We start from the raw sequence: 25,471 nt of genomic DNA, 5'->3' as shown, positions 1-25,471 counted from the left end.
ATGTGTATTAAGAATGGTGTGACATCCGCTAAAGGACTGTTTCAAGGATTTTAAACTTCATTACACTCGGGTTTTTTTAGTGTTCTTTTTTCCCTGACAAATAATTCTGGCAAATGATATCAATGACAATACAAATTAACAGTAAGAAAAGAACCAAATAATGGCATTAAAAACATTAAGAATACTTTAACCTCCAAATACACAAGGAATATGAAATATTAATATAATGATATTTAGAGGCAAATTTCAGACGTGCTAATTTGGGGCTATACTAAACACAAGGTCAGGCTGTAGCTCAGGGAATTCCTGAAGGAATAAAACAGCATTAGGAATGAAGAAAAACCCTCTGATGATGGTGCAGGAAAACAGCAGTAAGAAAATAAATTATGGGATTCCCTGACGGTCCAGTGGTTAAGAATCTGTCTTGCAAGGCAGAAGACACTGGTTCGATCCCTGGTCTAGGAAGATCCCACATGGCAAGAGGCAGCTGAGCCCGTGTGTCACAACTATTGAAGCTCACATGCCCTAGAGCCTGTGTTCCTCAAGAGAAGCCACCGCCATGAGAAGCCCACACACTGCAACTAAAGAGTAGCCTTCACTCGCCCAACTAGAGAAAGCCTGAGGGAAGCAACAAAGACCCAGCGTAGCAGAAAATAATACAATCACTTAAAAAAAAAAGAGTAAACTGTGGAAACTCATTGTATTAAGCAAAACATAAGCAGATATTTGAAGAAATTTCCCATCATTTCCTGTGTCCATTTCAATTTTACAGTAATTTCAAAAAAGTAGTTAGAAAAAAGTATTGTGAAATATGATTTGATGGTTTTTTTTTTCCTCTGGAGTACTTTTCTAGTAAAATCAGAACTCCTACCAGAACTTGTGCTTGGTTATACTGGATACATGTACCTGAAATGCTTCTTCATACATGCTGAGCGCCTTGGAAATGGAAGCTGTTGGTGGAAGCAAATACCAAAGATGGACAGCCAGGGAGCGTTTCCAATCCAACTGGGAGCACACATTGATTTGCTTCTGCTCTGAGAGCTGCCACACCTGCAGGAGGCAAAATCACCACCACAGCTCTACATTATATATTACCTTGTTATTGCCCAGGCTTGCATGCTGCTCACTTATTTAAGTTGCATTTAAAATGATTTAAATAGCAGTGTTAATGGCCCAGATATAAACTACACAGTTCCCTGGTGGCAGGTGACTGGGTGGGCTAAATAGGAGGCACTTAGACAATAAGTGCACTGAGAAGTGATGAGAACCACTCACTGCCCACAGTGGTCAACTTTTTAAGACGTGAATAAATTCTGATCAGTGACTATGTTTTTGGAAATTGATGGCAAGTAAAACAGGTAGGCAGGAAGAAAACTGGCTTAAAGTCATTATGATACATCATACATAAAATGAAAGAGAAGTGGCTATTAAAAAAAGAGAGGCCAAACAACATGAAAAAGTGTCCATATTCAGTAAGTTCCCAAGAAAAGTTGCAGAACTATGTATAATTCTATTTGAATATATACAGGTATAAATGTGCATGCTTTATATGTCAGAATATACTTAAAATATGTCTAGAAAGACAGATAATGAATTATGTTATCACTATTATAGGGGTTATGGCAAATTTTAACATTTTAATTTCTATACAACCAGTATTTTCTTCCCCCACAATGTACATACTGTACCTTTCTAATTTGAAAATATTTCTGCTCAAAGTTAAATACAAGTTGCTTAGTTACAGGTAACAATGCACAACTTAAAAGATAGCTCTTTGCCTTAACTTCAAGTAATCCTGAATCTATGAAAAAATTTATGTGAGTTCACAAGAAAAGAAGAAAATACCGGTTTTCCAGCCAAGAGGGCAAAGATGCGCAGTCTCTCCTCCTGGATGAAGCAGTCAGCCTGGAGTTGATGCCAATCCACCAGCTGCATAGTAAGCAGCTCACGAACTGATTGGCTGCCAACCAACTGGGATAAAAGAAGAGCAAGACGATGATCACCTACAAGAGAAACAGAAGTTCTTTGGTGATACTGAGAATTTACAGACTTGGAAAAATACGTAGGGGCATTATCTTATTTCTTCTGGCCCCCAGAAACACCTCTGACTGCTTTTGGCAGTAGTGCTGAAAGACTGAGTAGAAAATTTTTGACTAGGGTAGAAAATCTTCAAAGTAGCTTAACCTAATTACATACAGACTGTACAGTACACAGAGAATTAGACCATAAATTAAGAGAATAATTCTTTGTTTCATCCCTAACTGACCTCCTTAAAGTCAATGCTCCTTTTCCTTATCCTTTTGTTTTTGGATATGGGTCAGTGCTTACATGACTAAAGTACGATGTCCTGCCCGGAAACTAAGGCTCTCATCACAAAGCGTTTCCTTAACACACTAAAGACACTTGGAGGAAAGAAATCATGCATCAGGAACACATCTGGAAATATGTTAATAGGTCAAGCCGTCTCCCTGCTTACCTGTATACAAGTAACCAAAACATGACTGGGCTATGATTCATGCAGTAAATGTTGCAGCCCATTTGACCATGAGCTGCTAGTATTCTAAATGAATCACAATAAAGGAATAAAGGTTATTTCTGTGTATCTACTGGACAAGTTCTGATAAGAAACTGGTATATCATATCTTGACTCAATCATTAAGGTCATTTTTCTTGGCTCTGATAACCAATTTAGCTTCCACCAATCCTTGACTTTTCACATAAGACTTTCCTGAATGACAAGAACATGTGCTTGAACAAATGGGAGGAGTCTAGAAAACTTCAAGTTGATTTTAGTGTATGGTGTGATGTGACGATCTAAATTCATCTTTTACAAGTGAACATTCAACTATTCCAGCATTATCTGTTGAAAAGATTGTCCTTTTCACATTTAAACTATCTTGGCACTTTTTTGTCAAAAATCAACTGACTGTAAGCACAACAGTTTTATATTTGGATTCTCATTTCTGTTCCATTGATGTGAATGTTCATCCTTATGCTGATTCCACATTGCTGTGACTGCTGTCCCCAATCTTAGGGTGAAATCATCCTATCTTTTCAACATTAAGTATGATGTTAGATGCAGTTTTTTTGGTATATTTGCTTTGATACCAGGACAATAATGTTGCCATAGGTGAGGTGAAAAGTGCTCCCTCCTATTTTCTGGAACAGTTGTAGAAAATTGGTATTCTTTCTTTCTTCTTGCAGCAATGTACGGCTTGCAGGGTCTTAGTTCCCTGACCAAGGACTGAACCTGGGCCCTCGACAGTGGAGTCCTAACCACTGGACTGCCAGGGAATCCCTTCGTATTATTTCTTCTTTTAAAAGCTTAAGTGTATTCACCAGGTAAGACATCTGGGCCTGAGCTTTTCTAAGTGAAAATTGCAAATTACTAATTCAACTTCTTACAGATCTATTTAGATTTTCTACTTTTTCTTGAATTTTGATAATTATACCTTCCTAGGAATTTTCAATTTCATCCAAATTGTTGCATTTGTTGACATAGAATTGCTTATAGTATTTCCTTTTCTGCAGTAGCGATGGTCACTCTTTCATTCCTATTTTTGGCAATGTTATCTTTCCTCTTTTTTTCACTGTCAGTGTAGTTAAAGATTTATAAACTTTCTTGATCTTTTCAAAAAACTAACTTTGGTTTTATCAATTCCTCTACTGTTTCTATTATCATTCCTCTAATGTTTTCATTATCACTGAATTCTGTTCTAATCTTTAATATTTCCTCCTTCTACCTTTGGGTTTAGTTTTCTCTTCTTTTGCTAATTCCTCAACATAGAAGCTTAGATTATAATTTGAGGAGTCTCTTCTTGTTGAGTAGGTACCAAGTAATGCTTCTTACTGACAGTGTTTTAAGTATACTATATTCTTGACTTTGTTTAGTTAGTTCTCTATCAATTATTGAAAGTGGAGGTAGGAAGAGAAGCAAAAGTTTTTAATAAGCTAAAACATAGTGCCTTGCCAAAAGCTTAATCTTAGGGTAAGAAAAAAAGGGGAGGAAAAGTAGAGTTTGTGAATGAATAAATCTAAGGACCTGACTTCCGGCAATCCTCTTCCACTCACATCTATGTGTATCTCTTAAATGGTTCATAACCTTTATAACTTTATAGAAGGTCAATCCTGAAGACAAGTTTTCATTGTATAAATGTATGAAGATTACCTAAGGCACAAATTGAAAATAAACCCAGTTGATGGCTCCAATTAGTTGGCTTCAGTAAACAAGGTTTCAGTAAAGTTTGATCAAGGATCTAATTATATACATATTAAACTGAACTATGTCATCCTTTTGGAGAAGGCAATGGCACCCCACTCCAGTACTCTTGCCTGGAAAATCCTATGGATGGAGGAGCCTGGTAGGCTGCAGTCCGTGGGGTCGCTAAGAGTCAGACACGACTGAGCGATTTCACTTTGACTTTTCACTTTCATGCACTGGAGAAGGAAATGGCAACCCACTCCAGTGTTCTTGCCTGGAGAATCCCAGGGATAGGGGAGCCTGGTTGGCTGCTGTCTATGGGGTCGCACAGAGTCGAACACAACTGAAGCGACTTAGCAGCAGGAGCAGCAGCATGTCATCCTTTAATCCTATCAAGATTTTTATCTAGACACTTAGTAACTACTTGCTGAATGCCTCTCACTAATGAATGTGGAACTAAAAATACATACACATATATATATGAAAAGTCCAAAAATTAAACTTCAATATGTTTATTTGAATGAAATAAGTGAATCAGTGCAAAACATATATGTTTAAGAAGTTCAGTAGGGGGACCTAAATGTCAATAGAAATCTGCTAACATGGCACATTTTATGTATGAAAGAAATTAAGAAGTATTTGACTATAATATCTATATAACATTTGTGATGTATTACATGAAAAAAAATGAAAAAAATGTATATATATAAAAAACAGGATACTATCTTTTAAAATAATACATGCATTGTTGCTCTGTATGCACATATTTGTATATACTTTATATATATTACAAAGTAAACATTTTAAATACAAACTGCACATTGAAATGTTTGCAGTGAATAGTAGTAAAGGATTTAGGTGATTTTGGTTTACTGCTCTGTGCTTATCTGCATTTTCTACTTTTACTGCAAATGCATGTGTAGCATATAAAATTAAAATAACTTTAATTAAAATTTAAGATTTAAGGTTATAAAAGGAAAACCAGAAGGCACAGTCCCTACCTATTTTGGAGAAACCAGAAATCTTGCTGCGAAGTTTATGCTTAATATTCAGGTTAGAAGATAAGGGCAAACCCACAATTAAGAAAAGGGCAAACCCACAATTAAGGGTAGGGACAGTGAATAGGAAGTAGGCAGAAGTGCAAAGGACTGTATGTCCTACCTGACTGCTGGGCCAGGGAGCAGGCCTCACTGATCCTCTTGCCCGTGAGGTAGCTGAAGACAGCCTCCATAGGGTTGTCTTTTCGGGTCAAGGAGACTTCTTCCTCAATTTGAGGTGAGGCAGTACTGGACAGCCAGCGAGAAAAAGCTCTCCTTCGCTCCAGAATCTGAATGTATTCACTGGGCTCATCCAGCTGGCTATCAAGCTCCTTTAGGTGGCCCCACAGAGCTTCGCATAACGTCCACGTTAGGCTCCAGTGCTTCACAACTAAGAAACGGACAGGAAAACAATGCGATGACACAAAGTCATACAGTAACTACAGAGAGGGGATCACTTTAATTGTGGCATTAAAAATTACATCAGTTAATGAATACCCCCAACAATGACTCGAGTTGCTTTCTCTGTCTGCATCTCACTCAGCTGTGTCTTACAAGCTCCAGAGGTGTGTGGTGTAACTGCCTGCTTACTCCATGTTTCCATGGCACTTACAAATGTAACTCTACGCTCCTTTAAACAGACTCCTCTAGCCTAATTATGGCTAATATAGTCTCAAATGATAAAGAAAAATCCTCTGATTTGATCAAATTTTGTTCACAAATGCTTTATTAAGAAAATAGATAGTGCTCTAAGAACTTGTGAAGGATTATTCTCTGCTACAGCCTAACAATTTAGTGAGTTTAAATGATACTGTTCAATGTCCTTAAGAGCAAACCAACTCTATCTACACAATATAACTACGATAGCTACCATTCATTTTACAGATGAGGAAACTGAGGTATGGAACTTTAAGTGACTTGCTCAAAATTACAGGCCAAGATGTAACAGAGCCAGGATTCAAATTCAAGTAATCGGAGTCCAGTTCTTGGTCACTATGCTATACTGCCCATGGTGAGGGAGAACAAAAAGGGAGCACTGTTTACCACTTTATGCTATTCACCAAATACGCACTGGGATGACAACTCACATATTTGAAGAGATGAGACGACTGAAGCAAACACAAAGAAATGAACATAAGCAAGTTCCAAAATGTGTGGTATAGAACATTCTAAAATAGTGCCCATTTTGCAATAAAAGTGATATGAACTGATGTGTGAAACATGTAATTTTTCTACATGTTAAACTTTTCTAATTTTCCTTGAAATTAAGTGCCCAAATTAGAAAAGCCCTTAATCAAAGTATGGGTTCAGAAAAACACGGTCACAATCGTTATAGAAAGGTAATAGTGAGAGAGGACAGGAAGAGAAGTCATAATCAACAAAGTTGGTGGGAAGAACAAGTGGGACTTGAATTAGACATGGAAGAATGAGTAGGACTTAGGTAGGAACTCTATGTTCTCTGGGTGGGGTAAGAGATCTAATTTCATAAATTCACGAGAGGAACTGGCTACAGTTCCTCTGAACAGTGGTGTAAAAGTGATGATAAAAAATGATAGGATTTCTCCCTGTTTGAGATTCTGTTCATCACAACTCAACTACAGATTAAGTCCAAGCTCAGGCATCCATCCACTACACTGGCATGAGGAAATACATCCTGCTATGAACGTATGCTGCTACTCCTGTTCCTGGGACATCGAAGGTTAGAAGCACAGTCCATACTCACTTTGTGGTTCCAATAAATCTCTCGATGCTTCCTTAATCCAATCTGCATAGTCATGAATGACAGCAACTCCCGGATTGGGGACAATAAGAGGACACAGCTCATCCACGTGAACAGTGCTATGTTTTAATTTAAGCTCCAGAGATGTCTGGTATAATTGCAGGTCTTTGTCCAGCTTCTTTTGCCTCAAACTAAGTTTTTCCAAATGAACTTTGAATGGAGACTCAGTTAGGCTACAAGGGCAAATTAACAAATAAGACAGAAAATAAAGACAGGTGGTAGAATGTTCCTACAATAAAATCTTTCTTTTTATCTAATTACAAAATTGGATACAAGCATTCTGTGATTTTTAAAAAATTCTGTTTCCTAATATCAAACTATAAAGGATTATCCATCGTTTATACATTTACCTTATTAGGTCAAAGATACACAGAAGGTGCTTTATTGAGAATATACCTTATATATGAAGAAATTACAAATATCTTAAGTGAGAAAATGGAAAAATGACTAATGCAATAAAAAGGATGAAAACTCAAGGAATGCTATAGCAATTAGCTTTGGGTCTGTTATCTTTTCTAACTGAAGTTTAACCATTAGGTAAGAATTAATATACTCTTCATACCTTGATGATACAAATGGAGTTATTAATGGCAAGTTATTAAATAGTTATCATTAGGTAAGTATTACATAATTTTTAATTATGCCAATAAAACTGTGCTAAGGATATATCTAGAAAATCACAAAGTGGAGCCCTGACCTTGTGTCTCCTGGTGATGAAAAGCTTTTGTTCACCTACCACATTGCCTTTCTCAGAAAACAAGGAAATGTGACTCACGATTTAACAGCTACTGGATTAGGCAGGAATCCATATTCCATACAGTCAGCAATCTGATGATTTTCCAGTTCCAGAGAACCACTCAGCTGTTCTCCACTATTAGCAAGCGTCCAGTTGGGGCCCCAACCAACCCGAAATGATCGTCCCATAAATAGGGCCATGTCCATCAGGAGCTTCCCCTTTCCATAGGTGACAGACTTTTTAAGAGGGACTAGGCCTGGTTGTCTGCGGGTACCCACTGTTTTCAACTGAAACTCAGGGGCTGGGCTGGGCACCGTAAACACAGAAGTCAAGGGTGGAGGAACAGACCAAGGGGATGTGGGCGGTATATTCATCAACGATGATGTTCTGGGAGTACGACATTCTTGTAAAGAGGCACTTGGTGAAAGGAAAGTCCCACTTGTAAATTTTGATTGTAGTAACCCACTTACTAAAATAAGGAGGAAAAAAAGACTATTAGAAAATACAGCCTATTGATTCTTAAACAATCACAACCAGCAAGGCTGAAATTATAGTTTTATTAAACTATCAATAATTAAATCAGATATAGATGACTAAGAGCAGGTTATATCAGACTGCAGAAATAACTTTCACATGGGAAATCAAGGCAGGAATTCTATTGATGATGTCAACAACAATAACAACACTATTGCTATTATTTAAAAAATCTATCTAGCACTTATCTGAAGTAGACTCTATATAATCCATTTGTATACACTGTTTCATTTCATCCTTCAATAACTTTAAATAACATTGCAGTCCTCATTTTATAGATGAGAAAACTAGGCTCAGTTAAATGACTTGTCCAAATCTACAAAGCTACCAAGTGGCAGTACTGACAGATAAACCCAGGTAAATCTGACACCAATGTTCATGCCCTTATCAAAATGCAAATGTTTCCTCTTTAGTCAATATAAAAAGTTGATAAGATCAAAACTCAAAATTCCTACCACTTCCAGTGCTCAATACCAGAATTAAGAAACCAAACCCACTGAGATATCTTGTAATTGCATATATGCCTTTCAGAAGGATAGTTTTTGTTACTTTTGCCTGTTTTTCAGTTTTATCTACTTCCTGTTTAAAGCAAGGAATCGTTGATTGAAGTATAAGATTTTCGTGTAGTGTTCATTATGGAAAAGCTTATAAATGTTTAACTAATGCTTCATTAAAGCATTTTTTAAAGGAAAGTTAATAAGAGTACTCAAAAGAATTGAAAAATAAACAGTTTTTAAGGTAACATAAACAAATCCCTTCCTGGTAGGTCCTCTGGCTTTCAAAATGTTTTGAAATTATACCTACTTAACTCTTTTATTGATATCAATACTCTAGCTCCAATCCCACATAATTATAAGTCCACTAGAAGAGATAAGAAAAGCTTTAAAATAAAACAGGAAATTGCTTTCCTGGAAATTTGGCAAATTTCAGGGGAGAGCAGAAATATGAAAAGTTTCATACATGATAGGAAGCAACATTTGTCCCTAGAAAACAATAAGGATAGTGTTAGAATTGCACAAAAAGTACAGTACAGAACAACTTGTTGATTCTTCTAAGGTCTGATAAAAATTAGGAGAACTGACCTTACTATCTAAGCCACATTCATAAGCAAATAAAAACAAACCCCTAAACAAAACACAAATGTTTTTTTTTCCCCATACAACTTTTGCATCTGCACCAGTGATCATAGTTTGGAGTTGTTTGCTACAGAAGTTGACTCAGCTTTGAAGAAATGTGAAAAGCCAGACTTTACAGCTTTCTTGTAAAAGAGCATCTTTTACAGTACCTAATGAACGAGGTTTTGATGAGTGAGTTGCTGAGATGGGGAGCCTGGGAGAACATATTTCTTGAGAAGTATCTGCTTTAGAAGGAAGGTGACTGATGCGCTGATCCAGGACCGTATCTACATCTTCTTCATCAGCAAGCAATGATGCTTTCATGATCTAAAAAAGCAATATCTACAGAATGAATGTGCTCCCCCAAATCCAAAGGCCATAAAAGAAAAACGCAGCTTACAACAACCAATTAAAAAGCTCTGCCTCAGGTCATGTCCAGAGCTAGTACAACATTTGTGTGACTAACTCTGTTATACTGTATGTGCCTGAAGGACAGAAGTTATATAAAACTTCTCTGCTTTGTATATAGTTTCACCAGAGGCTGGCACACAGCAGCAGCTTACATATTTGCTGAATGAATTAATTTTAAAGTTAAATATAAGCCAAAGGCTAAATTCATATAATGACAAGAGGCATAGGCAAGGAGAAATTGAGACAGCTTAAAGAAACTTGTAACTATAATTAAAAAAAAAAACCACAAAACACTTCTGTGGAGCACTTTCCAGAGCCTCAAAACCTCTCTGTAAATGAAGTTATTATAGAGAAAAATCAGTGCTCACAGATGTTAAACGCCTTGCCTAAAGTCACACAGTAATAGTTACAAAACTGGGCCTAGAATCTAGGTCTTCTGAATCTCAATATAGCCTTCCTTCCAATGGCAAAATGATGCCTGAACATGGGCCATTTTCCTGTTTTTTTTTTCTCATTCCAGTGACTGTTCAATGCCGTTAAGGGACTAATGAAAGAAAAGGCCTGGTATTAAGAAAGGAAGATGAATACTAGTTTAGATTCTTATAATAAGGGTGGGTTAGGACTTCACCTGTAACACATGTGGATTAATTCCCAGTGAAGATGCAATGTGTGTTGAGGCGGACACAGGTTCCTGATCCTCAGGCACGCTCTCTTCTAACATGGAATCCAGAACTGGCTCCTGGGTGATATCTACCATGTCACTGTCCAGTTCCACAACCCTCCCTAACTGCTCCACCTCTGGGCTCTGGCTCTGTAGACAGCAGAAAGATCAGGGAAGGATCATTAAATGACACCAGATAGACATAGAGCTTCTAGACCATATTTACTTTATTCAAAATATGATATAACAACATTAGATTCTGCCCATTCTATTATAATGTGAGGTAATATATTTGCTAGAGTATTGAAGAACAATTTCCCCAAAACTCCTCTATTATTACTTGGGATCCAAATGCAGATTCATGGAATTACCCTTTCATAATATTATGGTCTGGACCCTGGACCTAAGCCAGCACCCATACTGAAAAAATAGTCAACCTCAGACTATGATTATGCCTTACTTGATTTAGTTAGCAACTATAATTTTCTGATTTATACAGAGTTACCATGACCTCACAGTGCCTTGCAGCCAGAAGCCATGGGGAAGACAGAATAAAAGACACAAATACCAAAGTCTCTAGTACCTTTTCATTTTCTTAAAAGCATTTAGAAATAAATTTCTAGTTATCACAAACATAATTTTGGGCCTGGAATTTATTTTTTGGGAGACTAAATCCTAAGGTTAGCTCCACCTGTGCAGTATCACATGGAATAGTGTATCAGATGAAGAATGTGTTTCCCAAAAGAAAAAAACAAAGTACTACTAGGGACAATTTTAATCTGGGATAGTTCTTTTAGGTTTAAATATGTTTAAATGTGTCAAGAGTTAGATTTACAATTATTAGGGAGTTTTAAAGATATAGTCACGATTAACAGTCTATGGTTTGAAAAGGTAAACATTCAGAAAGCTGAAACATACTATAAAATTGGCTCAGTGCAAATTCACATTAAATATGTCCTAAACTCACACATGATCTGGTAAAATGTTAACAAATGGCTATGCTAATTTATGAAACATTCTCAAAGCTAAAAGTTGTTCTACCTATTTTTCTTTCATAATATATCATCTGTAGATTACTAACCTTCCACAATTTCTGGTTTGTCTTTCATGAGTGGCCTGTTTCACAGTAGACTTCCAATGGATCCAATTATACAATAAGTGGTTAAAAAAAAGTTTCATGATTTCTTTGAACCAAGAAATGACCATTAGTGTAACTTTTTAAACTTTATTTTCAATGGTATATTATCTATTACTCCCCTGAATTCCTTTAACAAATATCCTTACTAGAAGAATGACTACTGCCATCCATAACTGTAGAAATGTTGAGGTGTTGGATATGTAGTGAATTGTTACTTATGTTGTGAACAATCCCTAAAGACTGCTCTAACAAAACTGGAGGCTAAATGGTTAAAAAACAAAAGTGATATATATATATATATTTAAACCTATTGGGGAGGCTACAGGCAAGCTACTTTGATGCTTTAAAATTCTAAAAAAAAAAAAAATTAAAAGCCCTGGTGGTGATCCTACCATTATAATTACAGGAATTGGAAGAACATTCCAATGCCGCCCCTGGTATGTTCATTTTCAACAAATTCACTTTTAAGAAAAGTTGTAACCCTCCCCATCCTTTGTCAAAATGTCAGGATACTCTTTTCTATTGGGCTCCCATAATACCTTGTCTATACCTATTTTATACAATGTATGTTATAATTTCATGTATATACTATTTTGTCCCACCAGATTGTAAACACCTGAAAGCAGATATAGCCTACTATTTTCTATATCTAACACTAACGACATTGCTAAATTCACAACATTTAGTTATTTAATGCAGTGCCTGCCACACAGGAGAAAAGGCTAGTAACTATGAAAGGATAAGGAGCAAGTATAGATGAGAGGAAAGGGAGGAGGAGGAGAATTTCAATTTACTATACTATTCAACAAAGGACTAATGGTAACAAAAAGAGGTGCTCATTTAGAACACTTTTAGAAGCAAACTGGTAGGATTTTATCAAAGTCTGGAGACTGAGGGACTCAAGACTATCTTTAAGAATGCTATTGCAATCAAGGTTTTATTTGCTTCATCCTCATGCACTGACTTCAAAACTAATATCATCTAGTAAGTGGATGGGGGAAGTGAATCACTATTAAACTATGAGGACCTGGTAAACTCCTAGAGCCCTCATGTGTGAATTTTATGTATATCTAAGTAATTGCAATAAACTACCCCAAAAGACGTTATTTTCTGAGAAATCTTTGGAGATCAGGTGCTTCTTCAGAGCCAGCCCTAGAAAGAAAAGCAGACTAATAAAAAACTGGTGATACAGAAGAAACTGAGTAAGGTAAGAAGAGTGTGGGGGGTGAGGAGTTGAGAAGCCCATTACAAATACTAAGTAAACAGACAGTATCTGTAAAGTGACTTTCTTTAGATATATGGAAGGTGAGGTTTCAGGACTGAAACCTTTAAAGTTTTTAGAAACTTCCACTCTTCAACAGGCTAAATTTAGATAGCTGCCACTTCATTTCTTTTTTTTAAAGTAAATACAAGATAAAACAGAATTTTCTTCTAAATTCTAATCCTTTTTTTTCCCTTTAGACAGTTTCACCTGCTTTTTTAGGAACAAAGCAGGATTTAAGAATGAACTGCAAAGAGGGGACTGAGGAAATTATATAATAGATGGTAGGATACACGTAATCATTAAACAAAACTATGTATCTTCCTAATGCCTTAGGGAACCGCCCAACCCTTGCCCCAAGTCAGAGAAAAACAGCTAGAACAGACCTAAGCAACACAGTATTACAGAAATCAATCTCTTCAGGGAGCCGGGTGATAGTGTGAAGACAGTCATCTTGTTGCTGGGATGAGAAGACTGCTGTTTCCAGTTTATTCAGATGGCTCAGGTTATTTTCCTCATGCCAAGTAAAATGTAGCTTCTGTTGCTAATAACTTAAAAACTGCACAGCCACTGGCATTTCTCCTAACATCATGCAGGTCACTAGGCATTAGGACAAAAAAGCTCTCCAGAGCTCCCTGTTTCTCCTCTAACACATTAGCCCAAATATCTAAAAAAGTCTACCCACTTCTCCCTTCTCCATCCAAAAGGAGGACCATCCACTTCCTCAAATGAGACTATCTGAAAAAAACACCTATTCACGATATTCTCTTTGCCCATTTTGATCCTTGCTGCTGCTGCTGCTAAGTCGCTTCAGTCGTATCCGACTCTGTGCGACCCCACAGACGGCAGCCAACCGGGCTCCCCTGTCCTTGGGATTTTCCAGGCAAGAGTACTGGAGTGGGGTGCCATTGCCTTCTCCGATTTTGATCCTTACCACCTCCCTTAGTCCTAGAACCTTGTTCTCCTGAAATTTTCTGGTGCTCAGTTTTTAAGACTCTTACCTACTGCAGTGCCATCACAAGATTTTATAGTTATTTACTATTTGTATTCTGGAAATTAAAGAGCCTAAAAATCACTGATGGCCAACACTGTATAAATTTGATCTGTCCACAAGATGAAGCTTTTCTTTTTCAACTGTATCTTTAGGACCCTACATATTACTTTTATTGCGAGAAAAGAAGGTTATCTGATTCTTATCCTAAGAAATACATACACTGTAAGATTAAAAACCATGTTGGAAAGGGAGATTATACAAAGCATATGATTCAGACAAAATGAATGTAGGTAACTGGAAAATTGAGTTCATTTACAGCTTTTTAGTTCGGAAGAGATGTATTCTAAATAGAGGGATATTCTAAATGCTATAATTATAAACATAAAAGTCAACATATTTCCCATTTCCCACTGATATCATATTCTCCCCCTCCCCAATACACGCAAACATGAACACATATACACAAAAATCTCAAGAAAGTTGCCTCCCAAGAAATTATTTAATCAATCATAAAAATCGCACATTTCAGCAGCCGTTAAGAATTGTAGCATGGAAAATTTCAAAGATCCTGCTTTTAGCAGCTGAGAGGTAGAGGATGCATTACAAAGAAATTTTGTATCAAATTCTCTTCTTTGAAGGAATATGGCAGCAGAGAAAAAAAAATGTTATAACTTGATTGAATAATAAACAACATCCAAATGAAAGTAAAACTCTTTTATGAGTCAGCAAAGACACTACCTGATATTTAAATTACAAACCTTTCCTTACAAGGACAAAAGGTTTATACTGGCTTAACAATACCAAAAGAGTATGATACAATTGCAATAAATAAAGCAGCCCCTACTCTCCCCAAGCCAAGTAATTCACTTATATTGTAAAGCTTATGTATTTTCATAAAGATTATGTATTGTTAAAATACAAATATTAAGAGATTACCTGAAGTATAAGCAAACAACTTGAGAAAAATGGAGTTAAAAATCCTTGCAGAAAGCTAATTGAACTTTTAAAAAACCATGGAGGTAACAAGATTAAACTGCACGGCACATTAGGTAGTCAACAAAAGTAGGATTTACTTTGCATTAACCCACACAAGCAAAATACTATCTTAAGTTGATCACTGAGCACAGAATTCAGCAAGTCCAAATGAAAAGAGAGGGAGGTGTTTAAGAATGACAATCGGTAGAAGGAATGATCCAAACAGCAAGAGAATTCTTTAAATCTCTGAAGTAAACATCAGATGCCAGTACCACCTCATGCCCTCCCCCTTGTACTTCTCTTAACGTGACTGCCAATACATTTGTACTCTTCAAAGTTCGAGCGGTCATAGAACAGCTTTGTACTAGCTGAATGACTTGCTTTCAACTTCTGTATCATGGACTCCATTCAAATTCATTGTCCCGTCTCTACCTGGGGTGGAGGTGCTGGTTTGCCATTAAGAGCCATCTGGAATGGGGTGGCCTGGCCTGCAGGAGGTAAAGGGGCAGTCTTCAACTTCTTTGTACTAGTTTTGGATGGCCGTTCCTCCTCCTCTTCATCAGAATCCTGAAGACCATACTTAGAAAAATGAGAGACCTAAGGAGGAGAAGAATCCAACAAAATCAATTTCAAAACTGTTATATTCAGAAAGGCGGTAATCTTGCAGAATTAGCTTTAAAAAAATAATAACGGAGAGGGAGATCAAAGTATTTAAAGCACAGTGAAATGTCACCTAACCACATTTTATTGTCTCTCTAAGATTTAGATGGTGTTTGGTAGGTGTTAATTGCTCATATAATCAACTTTACATTAATGCAGAAAAAAATATCCAAAAGAGCCATTACTATTTTTACATATATATACCACTGCCCAGTTGTTCTCAACCTACACAAAGGCCTTCAACAAGCTAAATAATCCAACTGGTCTAGAAGAGAAAGAATCCACTGGACTAAAAGCAAGGAATGGACCAAGTCAACCTCTACACCCCAGAAATCTTTAAAAGAACAATTATTTGGGAAGAACTGATTTATCAAGAGACAAAAATTTTGCCTGATATCCCCAAATTAGAAAAACCACACCAAAGAAGTGCATCTAAGTGGTCATAAGATAGGATGTAGAATTTGAATCATGTGCTCATGAAGTTTATAATAGCTCCGTATTGCTCTGGGGTTTAATGTGATGTCTAATTTGAAGTAAATTACAGTGTATCTTTACATCAATCTTTAAATCTTTTTCCTACTCTGTAAAAGCAATTTAAGAAAAGATTTCTTCTAACCCTAACTTTTTTGTCAGTTTATCAGAACTATGTAACTTATATACTATACAGCGTTTATAATTTCTAACTACAGTTTATGAGAACAAGGTTGAGCAACTATACCTTAAACACCCAAGAACCCGTTTCAGGACGGTACTCTTTGAACTGAGCTCCCTGTTTCCTTGAAACTGCTTCCAATCTTCCCTCGTAGTTGATATCAGCAAGTCGATCTGGGCTCTTTATTAAACAACGAGATGTTTTATCTGTTGGCCAAACTCCATCCAATGTAACCTCAGCCTTTCTGTAATGTACAATCAAGTAAAATGTAAATGTTTCATATTTATGACCAGAAAGCCAAGTAACATCTATATATACAGCAAAAAAGGTACCTGTGTTACTTTGGAATTATTCTGCAGATGTTTCATAAACCTGAGTCTTGGTTCCAAAGGTAGTTAGCGTTAAGAGTAAGGAATTACCCCCATATCAACTAGTTAAATATCTGGTTCAAGAGCATCAAACTCCAGTTATTTCAAACTACCATGGCACATCAATTATTTACAATTTAATTTTAATAACTCTTAAGCCATGCATCCTTGACCAAGTCTAGTGCAAAGACCTAAATCTCAGTGAAGGTCTTATACTACTACTGTACTTTGTAAAAACAACAGTAATAATAGCAACTAACTACCATTAACGACAAAAGCTTGCAGAATGAGGTATCAGGAGCATCACAATATTAACATTAACCATTAAATGAGTGTGAATTGATAATAATAATGGTAATATATTCCTTCTAATAGCAACATCTAAGATAAAGGACTGTGCCCTTATTCATTCAGTATGCCTTGGATCTAGTACAGTGATTACCATATAAAAACAGATGAGTTTTAACATTATTTTCTATTGAGGTAAGAAGGTATAATAAAAGTTAACACTATTCTACTGCTCCTATGAATCTGACACTCTAGATGCCTCAAATCATGTGACTCTCAGTATTTTTCTTTCTGCAGCTGGCTTAAATCACTGAGCATAATGTCCTAAAGGTTCATCCATTCTACAGCATGTCAAAGTTTCCTTCCTTTTTAAGACTAAGTAATATTCCATGGTGTGCATATACATTTTGTTTATTCATGGACACTTGGGTTTCTTCTATCTCTTGACTATTATGAATAGTGCTGCTGTGAATATGGGTATGTACATTTTTCAAAACTCTGTTTTCAATTGCTTTGGATATATACCCACAAGTGGAAATGCTGGGTCACTCCTAATTTTTGAGGAACCATATACTCTTTCACAACAGCTGCACCACATTTTATATTCTCACCAAAATACACAAAGGTTCCAGTTTCTCCATACTCCTGCAAAAACGTTATTTTTCTTTTAAATTAACCTCCTAATGGGTTATTATCAATGTTGAGCATCTTTTCATATGCTTGTTGGCCATTTGTCTATCATATTGTGAACCCAAATCCTCTGACCATTTTTAATTGCTTTTTTTTTTAATGGTTTTTTAAATAGTTCTTCATATTCTGGATATTAACCCTTACACTAGACATGGTTTGCTGACTTTTCATTCTGTTGATTGGGTTCTTTGATGTATAGAAGTTTTAAATTTTGATGTGAAAGTGAAAGTGAAGTCACTCAGTCGTGTCCGACTCTTTGTGACCCCATGGACTATAGCCTACCACGCTCCTCCATCCATGGGATTATCCAGGCAAGAGTACTGGAGTGGATTGCCATTTCCTTCTCCAGAGGATTTTCCCGACCCAGGCATCGAACCCGGGTCTCCCGCATTGTAGGCAGACGCTTTACCATCTGAACTACCAGGGAAGCCCTAAAAATTCTGATGTAGTCTAGTTTATTTTCACTATTTGCTGCCTATGCATTTAGTATCATACCCAGGAAATTCTTGTCAAATATAGTGTGAAACATATTATACCTTTTTTTTTTTAATAGTTTTAAGCCTTATGCTTTAGGTTTTTGATCAATTTTGAATTAATTTTTATTTATAGCATAACGTAAGGGTCCAACTTCATTCTTCTGTTACGTAGATCCAGTTTTCCCAAAACCATTTGTTGAAGAAACTGTTCTTTCCCCATTGCATGGTCTTGACAACTCTGTCAACATTTAACCATCTATGTGAGGTCTCCAGTGTGGGCTCCCTAATATGTGGGGGCTCTCTGTTCTGTTCCATATATATACGTCTGTCTTTATGCCAGTAACACCCTGTTTCAGTTACTGTACCTTTGTTTTCAAGTCACAAAGTCTGATTCCCCCAGCTTTGTTGTTTTTTAAGGTTAATTTGACTGTTCATGGTACCCTTGAGATTCTTTATGTTTTAGGATCATTTTTCCTATTTCTGCAAAAGATGCAGCTGGGATTTTGATAGGAATTACATTAAGTCAGTAGGCTGCTTTGGGTAGCATGGATAAGTTAACAATTTTAGGTTCTCCAATCCATGAACATGGGATATCTTTTCATTTATTTGCCTTCTTTAATTTCTCTTAACAATGTTTTGTAGTTTTCAGTGTACAAGTTTTTCGCCTCTTTGGTTAAGTTTATTCCTAAAGTATTTTATTCTTTGTGATGCCATTATAAACAAAAATGTTTTCATAACTACCTTTTCAGATTGTCAATGTACAGAAACTAAACTGATTTTTATTGTGTTGATTTTGCATCTTGCTACCTTGTTAAATTTGTTCATTAGCTATAAGTTTTTTGGTGTGGAATTTTTAGGCTTTCTACATATAAGATCACATCATCTGTAAAGAGAGAAAACATAACATCTTTCTTTCCAATAGCCTGGTGGGCTACAACCCATGGGCTGGAACACAACTGAGTGACTAACACTTTCTCTTCTTTTTATGATGTTCACTGAGGAAAGAAGAGAAACAAAAGGCAAAGAAGGGAAAGATATACCCAAGTGAATGCAGAGTTCCAGAGAACAGTGATGAGATGAGGACTTCTTCAGTGAACGATGCAAAGAAATAGAGGAAAACAACAGAATGGGAAAGACTAGAGATCTCTTCAAGAAAATCAGAGATACCAAGGGAACATTTCATGCAAGGATGAGCATAATAAAAGAAACAGCAAGGACCTAAAAGAACAGAAGAGATTAAGAAGAGCTGGCAAGAACACAAAGAAGAACTCTACAAAAGATCTTAGTGATTCAGATAACTAAGATGGTGGAGTCATTAACCTAGAGCCAGACATCCTGGAGTGTGAAGTCAAGTGGGTCGCAGGAAGCATTACTACGAACAAAGCTAGTGGAGGTGATGGAATTCTAGCTGAGCTTTTAAAATTCTAAAAGATGATGCTGTTAAAAGTGCTACACTCAATATGTCAGCAAATTTGGAAAACTCAGCAGTGGCCCAGGATTGGAAGAAGATAAGTTTTTATTCCAATCACAAAGATAAGCAATGCCAAAGAATGTTCATACTACCATACAATTGTGCTCATTTTACATGCTAGCAAGGTTATGCTCAAAATTCTTCAAGCTAGGCTTCAGCAGCTCGTGATCTGAGAACTTTCAGATGTACAAGCTGGATTTAGAAAAGGCAGAGGATCCAGCAATCAAATTGCCAACATCCACTGAAAAAGCAACAGAGTTCCAGAAAAACATCTACTTCTGCATCACTGACGCTAAAGCCTTTGACTGTGTGGATCACTACAAACTGGAAAATTCTTAAGAGATGGGAATACCAGACCACCTTATCTGCCACCTGAGAAACCTATATGCAGATCAAGAAGCAACAGTTAGAACTGGACAGGGACTAACAGATTGGTTCAAACTTGGAAAAAGAGTATGTTAAGGTTGTATACTGTCCCCCTGCTTATTTAACTTATATGTAGAGTAAGTACATCATGAGAAATGCTCTGCTAGATGAATTTCAAGCTGGACTCAAGACTGCTGGGAGAAACATCAACAACCTCCAATATACAGATGATACCACTCTAATGGCAGAAAACAAAGAGGAACTAAAGAGCCTCTTGATGAAGGTGAAAGAGAAGAGTGAAAATGCGGGCTTAAAACTCAACATTCAAAAAACTAAGATCATGGCATCCAGTCCTAGCACTTTATGGCAAACAGATGGGGAAAAAGTGGAAATAGTGGCAGATTTTATTTTGTTTGGCTCCAAAGACACTGTGGACGGTGACTGCAGCCACAAAATTAAAAGACACTTGCTCCTTGGAAGAAAAGCTATGACAAACCTAGGCAGTATATTAAAAAGCAGAGCCATCACTTTGCTGACAAAGGTCCATATAGTCAAAGCTATGGCTTTTCCAGGAGTCATCATGTATGGATGTGAGAGTTGGACCTAAAGAAGGCTGAGAGCTGAAGAACTGATGCTTTTGAATTGTGGTGTTGGAGAAGTCTCTTGAGATGCTTGGACAGCAAGGAGATCAAACTAATCAATACTAAAGGAAATCAATCCCGAATATTCATTGGAAGGACTGAAGCTCCAATACTTTGGCCACCTGATGTGAAGAGTGGATTCACTGGAAAAATAACCTGATGCTGGAAAAGACTGAAGGCAGGAGAAGGAAGCGACAGAGGATGATAAAGTTGGATGGCATCACCCGACTCAATGTAAAGGACAGGGAAGCCTGACGTGCTACAATGAGGTCGCAAAGAGTAGGACATGACTTAGCGACTGAACAATAATAAATGATGTTCACTGTGGGTTTCTCTAACATGGCTTTTATTATGCTTAGTAGTTTACTTCTAACTCTGTTTTCTATCATGAAAAGTGTTAAATCTTGTCTAGTGCTTCTTCTGCATCATCAACAGTGATGATCATGTGCTTTTCTTCTTTTGTCCTGTCAATGTGATGCATTACATTCATCAATTTTTATATGTTAAGCCATCTGTGCATTTCAGAAACAAATCCTATTTGGTCATGGTGTGTAATTCAGTTGATGCACCACTGAATTCTGTTTGATAGTTATTTTGTTGAGGGTATTTACATTAATATATATTAAACATACTGGTCTGTAGTCTTCTTTTCTTACAGCACCTTTATTTAGCTTTGGACTCAGGGAAATGTTTCCCTCAAAGAATTAGTTAGATATGCTCCCTCCTCTATTCTGGGGAAGAGTTTGAGGAAAACTGGTATAAATTCTTCTTTAAATGTTTGGTAAACTTCACCAGTGAAGCCATCTGGTCCAGGGCTTTGGTAGAGCTGGAGAAGCAGGGGATATTGATTACTAATTCAATTTCCTTATTAGTTTCAGGGTTCTTCAGATCTTCTGTTTCTTCCTGGTTCAATCTCAGTGGGTTGTGAACATAAAGGATTTTAACTATGGCTCTCTGACCTGGCCTGCATTAGAAGCTAGTATCTCACACTAAAAATACAGAAAAAGAGTTAAGCACAATCACAGCAGAAACAAGGGGGAAAAAAAAATACTATTATGGGACTTTTCTGGTGGCACACTGGAAAAGAATCCACCGGCCAATGCAGGGGACATGAGTTCGATTCCTGGTTCAAGAAGATTCTACATGCCATAGAACAACTAGAGCCCTCACGCCACAACTACTGAGCCCACATGCCACAATTACTGAAGCCTGTGTGCTCCAGGGCTCACAAGCCACAACTACTGAAGTTCACGTGCCTAGAGCCTGTGTTCTGCAACACAGAAGCCACCACAATGAGAAGTCGATGCACTGCAGTGAAGAGCAGCCCTCAGTCACTGCAAGAAAAGAAAGCCTGCGCACAGCAATGAAGACCCAGTGCAACCAAAAATAAAATAATTAAAAAAAGAAGAAAATTACTACTAAAAATATTTTCCAAAAGGTTTTGGAAACAATTGGATCTGATAATATTAGGGAAAGGAGTCAAAAAAGTAAAAGTGTAGCATGTCTTTATCACTTACACTTTTTATTGTTTTGGCTTCGCTGGGTCTCTGCTGCTGCACACAGGTTTTCTCTAGCTGCGGCGAGCGGGAGCTACTCTCTAGTTGCTGTGTGCAGGCCTCTCACTGTGGTCCCTTCTCTTGTTGTGGAGTATGAGCTCTGGATGCACGGGCTTCAGTAATTGTGGCTTGTGGGCTCTAGAGCGCAGGCTCAGTAGTTGTGGCACGTGGGCTTAGTTGCCCAGCACCATGAGGGATCTTAGTTTCCGGACCAGGGATCAAACCTGTGTCCCCTGCATTAGCATGCAGATTCTTAACCTCTGGACCACCAGGGAAGTCCCATATCACTTATGTTTATAAGTGAAAGCACAGAAATAATAATCACATACAATAATCACATAGTAAGTCTAAGAGACAAGTTGCAGGAAAATGTACATAATATGATATACCTGTGTTAACAGAAAAAAATTGTGATTTAGCTGATTAGTTGTTAAATATGTAAATAAATTCATACCTATTTAGTCCTTCACCCACAGGTGGTTTTTGGTTATCATCTAAGTAGACAATCACTTCTTTCCTTCGGATATGTACAATGTCATCTAAATTTAGATTTGTCAAATTCACATCTCCTTCAAAATAGATCGAACCATAACCTATAAATCAGAGCAAAGAGTTAGAAACTCGTCCTACCCACTTTATACTTCCAGTGAAGGAGCAAGCAGCTTTAAACATTAATCAATATTTTAAATCACCCAGCAATTCCTTGAATGAGTTATTTCATCTGTAATATTAGAAGGTGACATGAAATACACTGTTACCTGGCTTAATATGCATTTTTACAGTACTTACGTTATCCTCAAAGAAGCCTTTTAAAATCTCTTCCCAAGTATCTGTATGCGTGCGTGCATGCGTGTTAAGTTGCTCTAGTGTGTCTGACTCTGTGCAACCCTATGGACTGTAGCCTGCCAGGCTCCTCTGTCCATGGGATTCTCCAGGTAAGAATACTGGAGTGGGTTGCTATGTCCTCCCTCCAGGGAATCTTCCCAACCCAGGGATCAAACCTGCCTCTCTGAGAACTCCTGCACTGCGGGACAGGTTCTTTACCACTAGTACCACCTGGGAAGCCCTAAGTATCTGTATGGCTCCTATATAAGCAACCCTTGGCACCTAGCCTATAGTATGAATTAAAATACTTGAGCTCTTCTTTTAATACAATACAGCAAGATGAGATCTTTCTTCCCCAAGAAAATTTTATCTGTAGTAACTTAATAATATGAAACAACCTAATTATTACCCATCTCATTAATTTTGTCACTTAGTATTTGCTGTTTATAGTATTTTAATTGTAGAAAATTGCAATGAGCCAAATACTTGCCAAAGAGTATTAAAAAGTTTTAGTCTTTTTGTTACTTGTTAATCAAAGTGTTCATTCAGGCCAAGGTGGTCCAAATGTAGGTAAAAAACAGATTTAGCTATCAAGCACTTCCTTCACTTAAATACAAAGACAAGGTGCAGATTTCTGGCTTATACACTGCGGCTGCTAAGTTGCTTCAGTCGTGTGCGACTCTGCGACCCCATGGACTGCAGCCTACCAGGCTTCTCCATCCATGGGATTTTCCAGGCAAGAGTACTGGAGTGGGTGGCCACTGTCTTCTCCGGTTTATGCACTACTAACTCCTAAATTCAGACTCACCTTTACGACCAATAGTGAAGTCAGAGACAATGCACTCTCCTTTCTCATTGGTAATTTTAGCAAGGTCATCCATGGATGGAATAGTATAGTAGCCAACCTTAGTGAGAATGATGCCTATGACAAAAGAAACCAAAAGTACAGTACTGGTTGTGACTGACATCGGTTAGAGGAATTTTCAGCAATATTCATTTCACTTTTTCATTGTAAAAAAAATTTTAGAGTGGATAATTTAAAAAATTACCTGATACAATCAGTAAATAAATTACTATATAAAAAGAAAATATACAGGAATAAAGCATTTTTCCAAACTGGTTTTCTTTTCTGCTCACCCCTGACCCCAGCTGATTTTTTAAGAAACACCATTCCTAAGAGAAACCAAGTATTTAAAGGAAACCAAGGATTTAAAAAACCTTACTTACACGGTTAGGTAAGTTTGGAGAACATACATATGACAGTATATTACACATTCTTAAAACTCACGGAAATCAAGATGAAAAATCCTACGTGAGAAAGTCACGCAGACAAATGGAAACTTTAAGTACTAACTAGGTAGATAGCAGAAGAAATCAAAGAAAATACAACATGAGTGTGCTTGCTCTAATCACTCCTGTTCCATTAACAGGCAGAGATCAGGCTAACCTGCTTCTGAGAAAGGCCCATATAAGAGTTTAAGGCCCATATAAGATTAAATTAGTCTCCAGCAATGCCCACTCAATATGCTTAAGGTTTAGAGGGTTGTTAGAGTGTTCTTGAGACTGGAATTCTAAACTGGGAGGCAACAAAGAAGGTCAGTGAAAAACTAGAAACAATTTTAAAAAATCCTGACTGAGTATTTAAGATGTAGTATCATAATGAACTCATGTAGGTGTCTAAATACAAACACAGATAACACAGGACTCTTAATGTTAAAGAATAAAGTTGTTTCTTTAGTGTTCCATGTGACCAGAAGATATATACAAAGACAATAAGATAATTAGACATAGAAGAAGTTTACAGACACATTAATATACACTGCAAAATAACCCCAAAAGTTCACTAAGAGAATGGAGAAACTAAATTTGTCGTAATTATATAATGCAATGCTACATGGTAATAAAAAGAACCAAATGCTGATAAATATACATCATGGATAAAATCTCATAAGAAAATGCATCTGCCAATGCAGGGGACACAGGTTTGATCCCTGGTCTGGGAAGATCTCACATGCTTCAGGGCAACTAAGCCTGTGCACCACAGCTACTGTGTGCCACAACTACTGAAGCCAGCATGCCGCAGAGCCTGTGCTCTCCAACAAGAGAAGCACCACAATGAGAAGCCTGTGCAGCCACCACAACCAGAGAGTACCCCCAGCTTGCTGCAACTAGAGAAAGCCCATGTGCAACAAGAAGACCCAGTGCAGCCAAATATAAGTAAATAATTAAATGTTTTAAAAAACACATTAAAAAAAAAACAACAACAGGAAAGGGAATTCCCTGGCAGTCCAGTGGTTAGGACTCTGTGCTGTCACTGCTGAGGGTAGGGTTAGATCCCTGCTTGGGGAACTAAGATCCTACACGTCATGTGTCATGGCCAAAACATAAATTAAAAAAAAAAAACAAAACAAAAAACTAGGAAGAACTAATCTATGTGACAGAAACCAGACTATGGTTGATTTCTGGAGATGGAAACACAAAGGAACTTTCCAGGGTTAAAGAAATATTCTCTCTTGAGTGTATGTGTTTGTATATATGAGTATACATACACACATATATATGTCTAAATTTATTGAAATGAACACTTAAGACCTATATACTTCACTACATGTAAACTGTATCTCAGTGAAAAGGG

At 37.1% G+C, this 25,471-nt stretch overlaps 1 protein-coding gene across 3 annotated transcripts in view; it reads right to left on the bottom strand.

Moving 5' to 3' along the window:
- The window catches only part of NUP98 (nucleoporin 98 and 96 precursor), an 86,930-nt gene that overhangs the window by 9,399 nt on the left and 52,060 nt on the right, over positions 1-25,471 (bottom strand). For all 3 annotated transcript variants that reach the window (XM_061380665.1, XM_061380667.1, XM_061380666.1), the window contains exons 17-27: positions 23,645-23,758; positions 22,466-22,604; positions 16,222-16,399; positions 15,276-15,440; positions 10,443-10,625; positions 9,574-9,730; positions 7,794-8,223; positions 6,962-7,191; positions 5,363-5,629; positions 1,846-2,003; positions 907-1,050 (exon numbers count right to left, since the gene is read on the bottom strand). In XM_061380665.1, coding sequence (XP_061236649.1) covers positions 907-1,050; positions 1,846-2,003; positions 5,363-5,629; positions 6,962-7,191; positions 7,794-8,223; positions 9,574-9,730; positions 10,443-10,625; positions 15,276-15,440; positions 16,222-16,399; positions 22,466-22,604; positions 23,645-23,758 — 2,165 coding nt within the window. The remainder of the gene's footprint in view (positions 1-906; positions 1,051-1,845; positions 2,004-5,362; positions 5,630-6,961; positions 7,192-7,793; positions 8,224-9,573; positions 9,731-10,442; positions 10,626-15,275; positions 15,441-16,221; positions 16,400-22,465; positions 22,605-23,644; positions 23,759-25,471) is intronic.

The sequence above is a fragment of the Bos javanicus genome, chromosome 15, assembly GCF_032452875.1.
Source record: "Bos javanicus breed banteng chromosome 15, ARS-OSU_banteng_1.0, whole genome shotgun sequence".
Lineage (NCBI taxonomy): Eukaryota > Metazoa > Chordata > Mammalia > Artiodactyla > Bovidae > Bos > Bos javanicus.
Note: the sequence above shows the minus strand (reverse complement) of the source record. Positions and strands in the feature narration are given on the sequence as shown.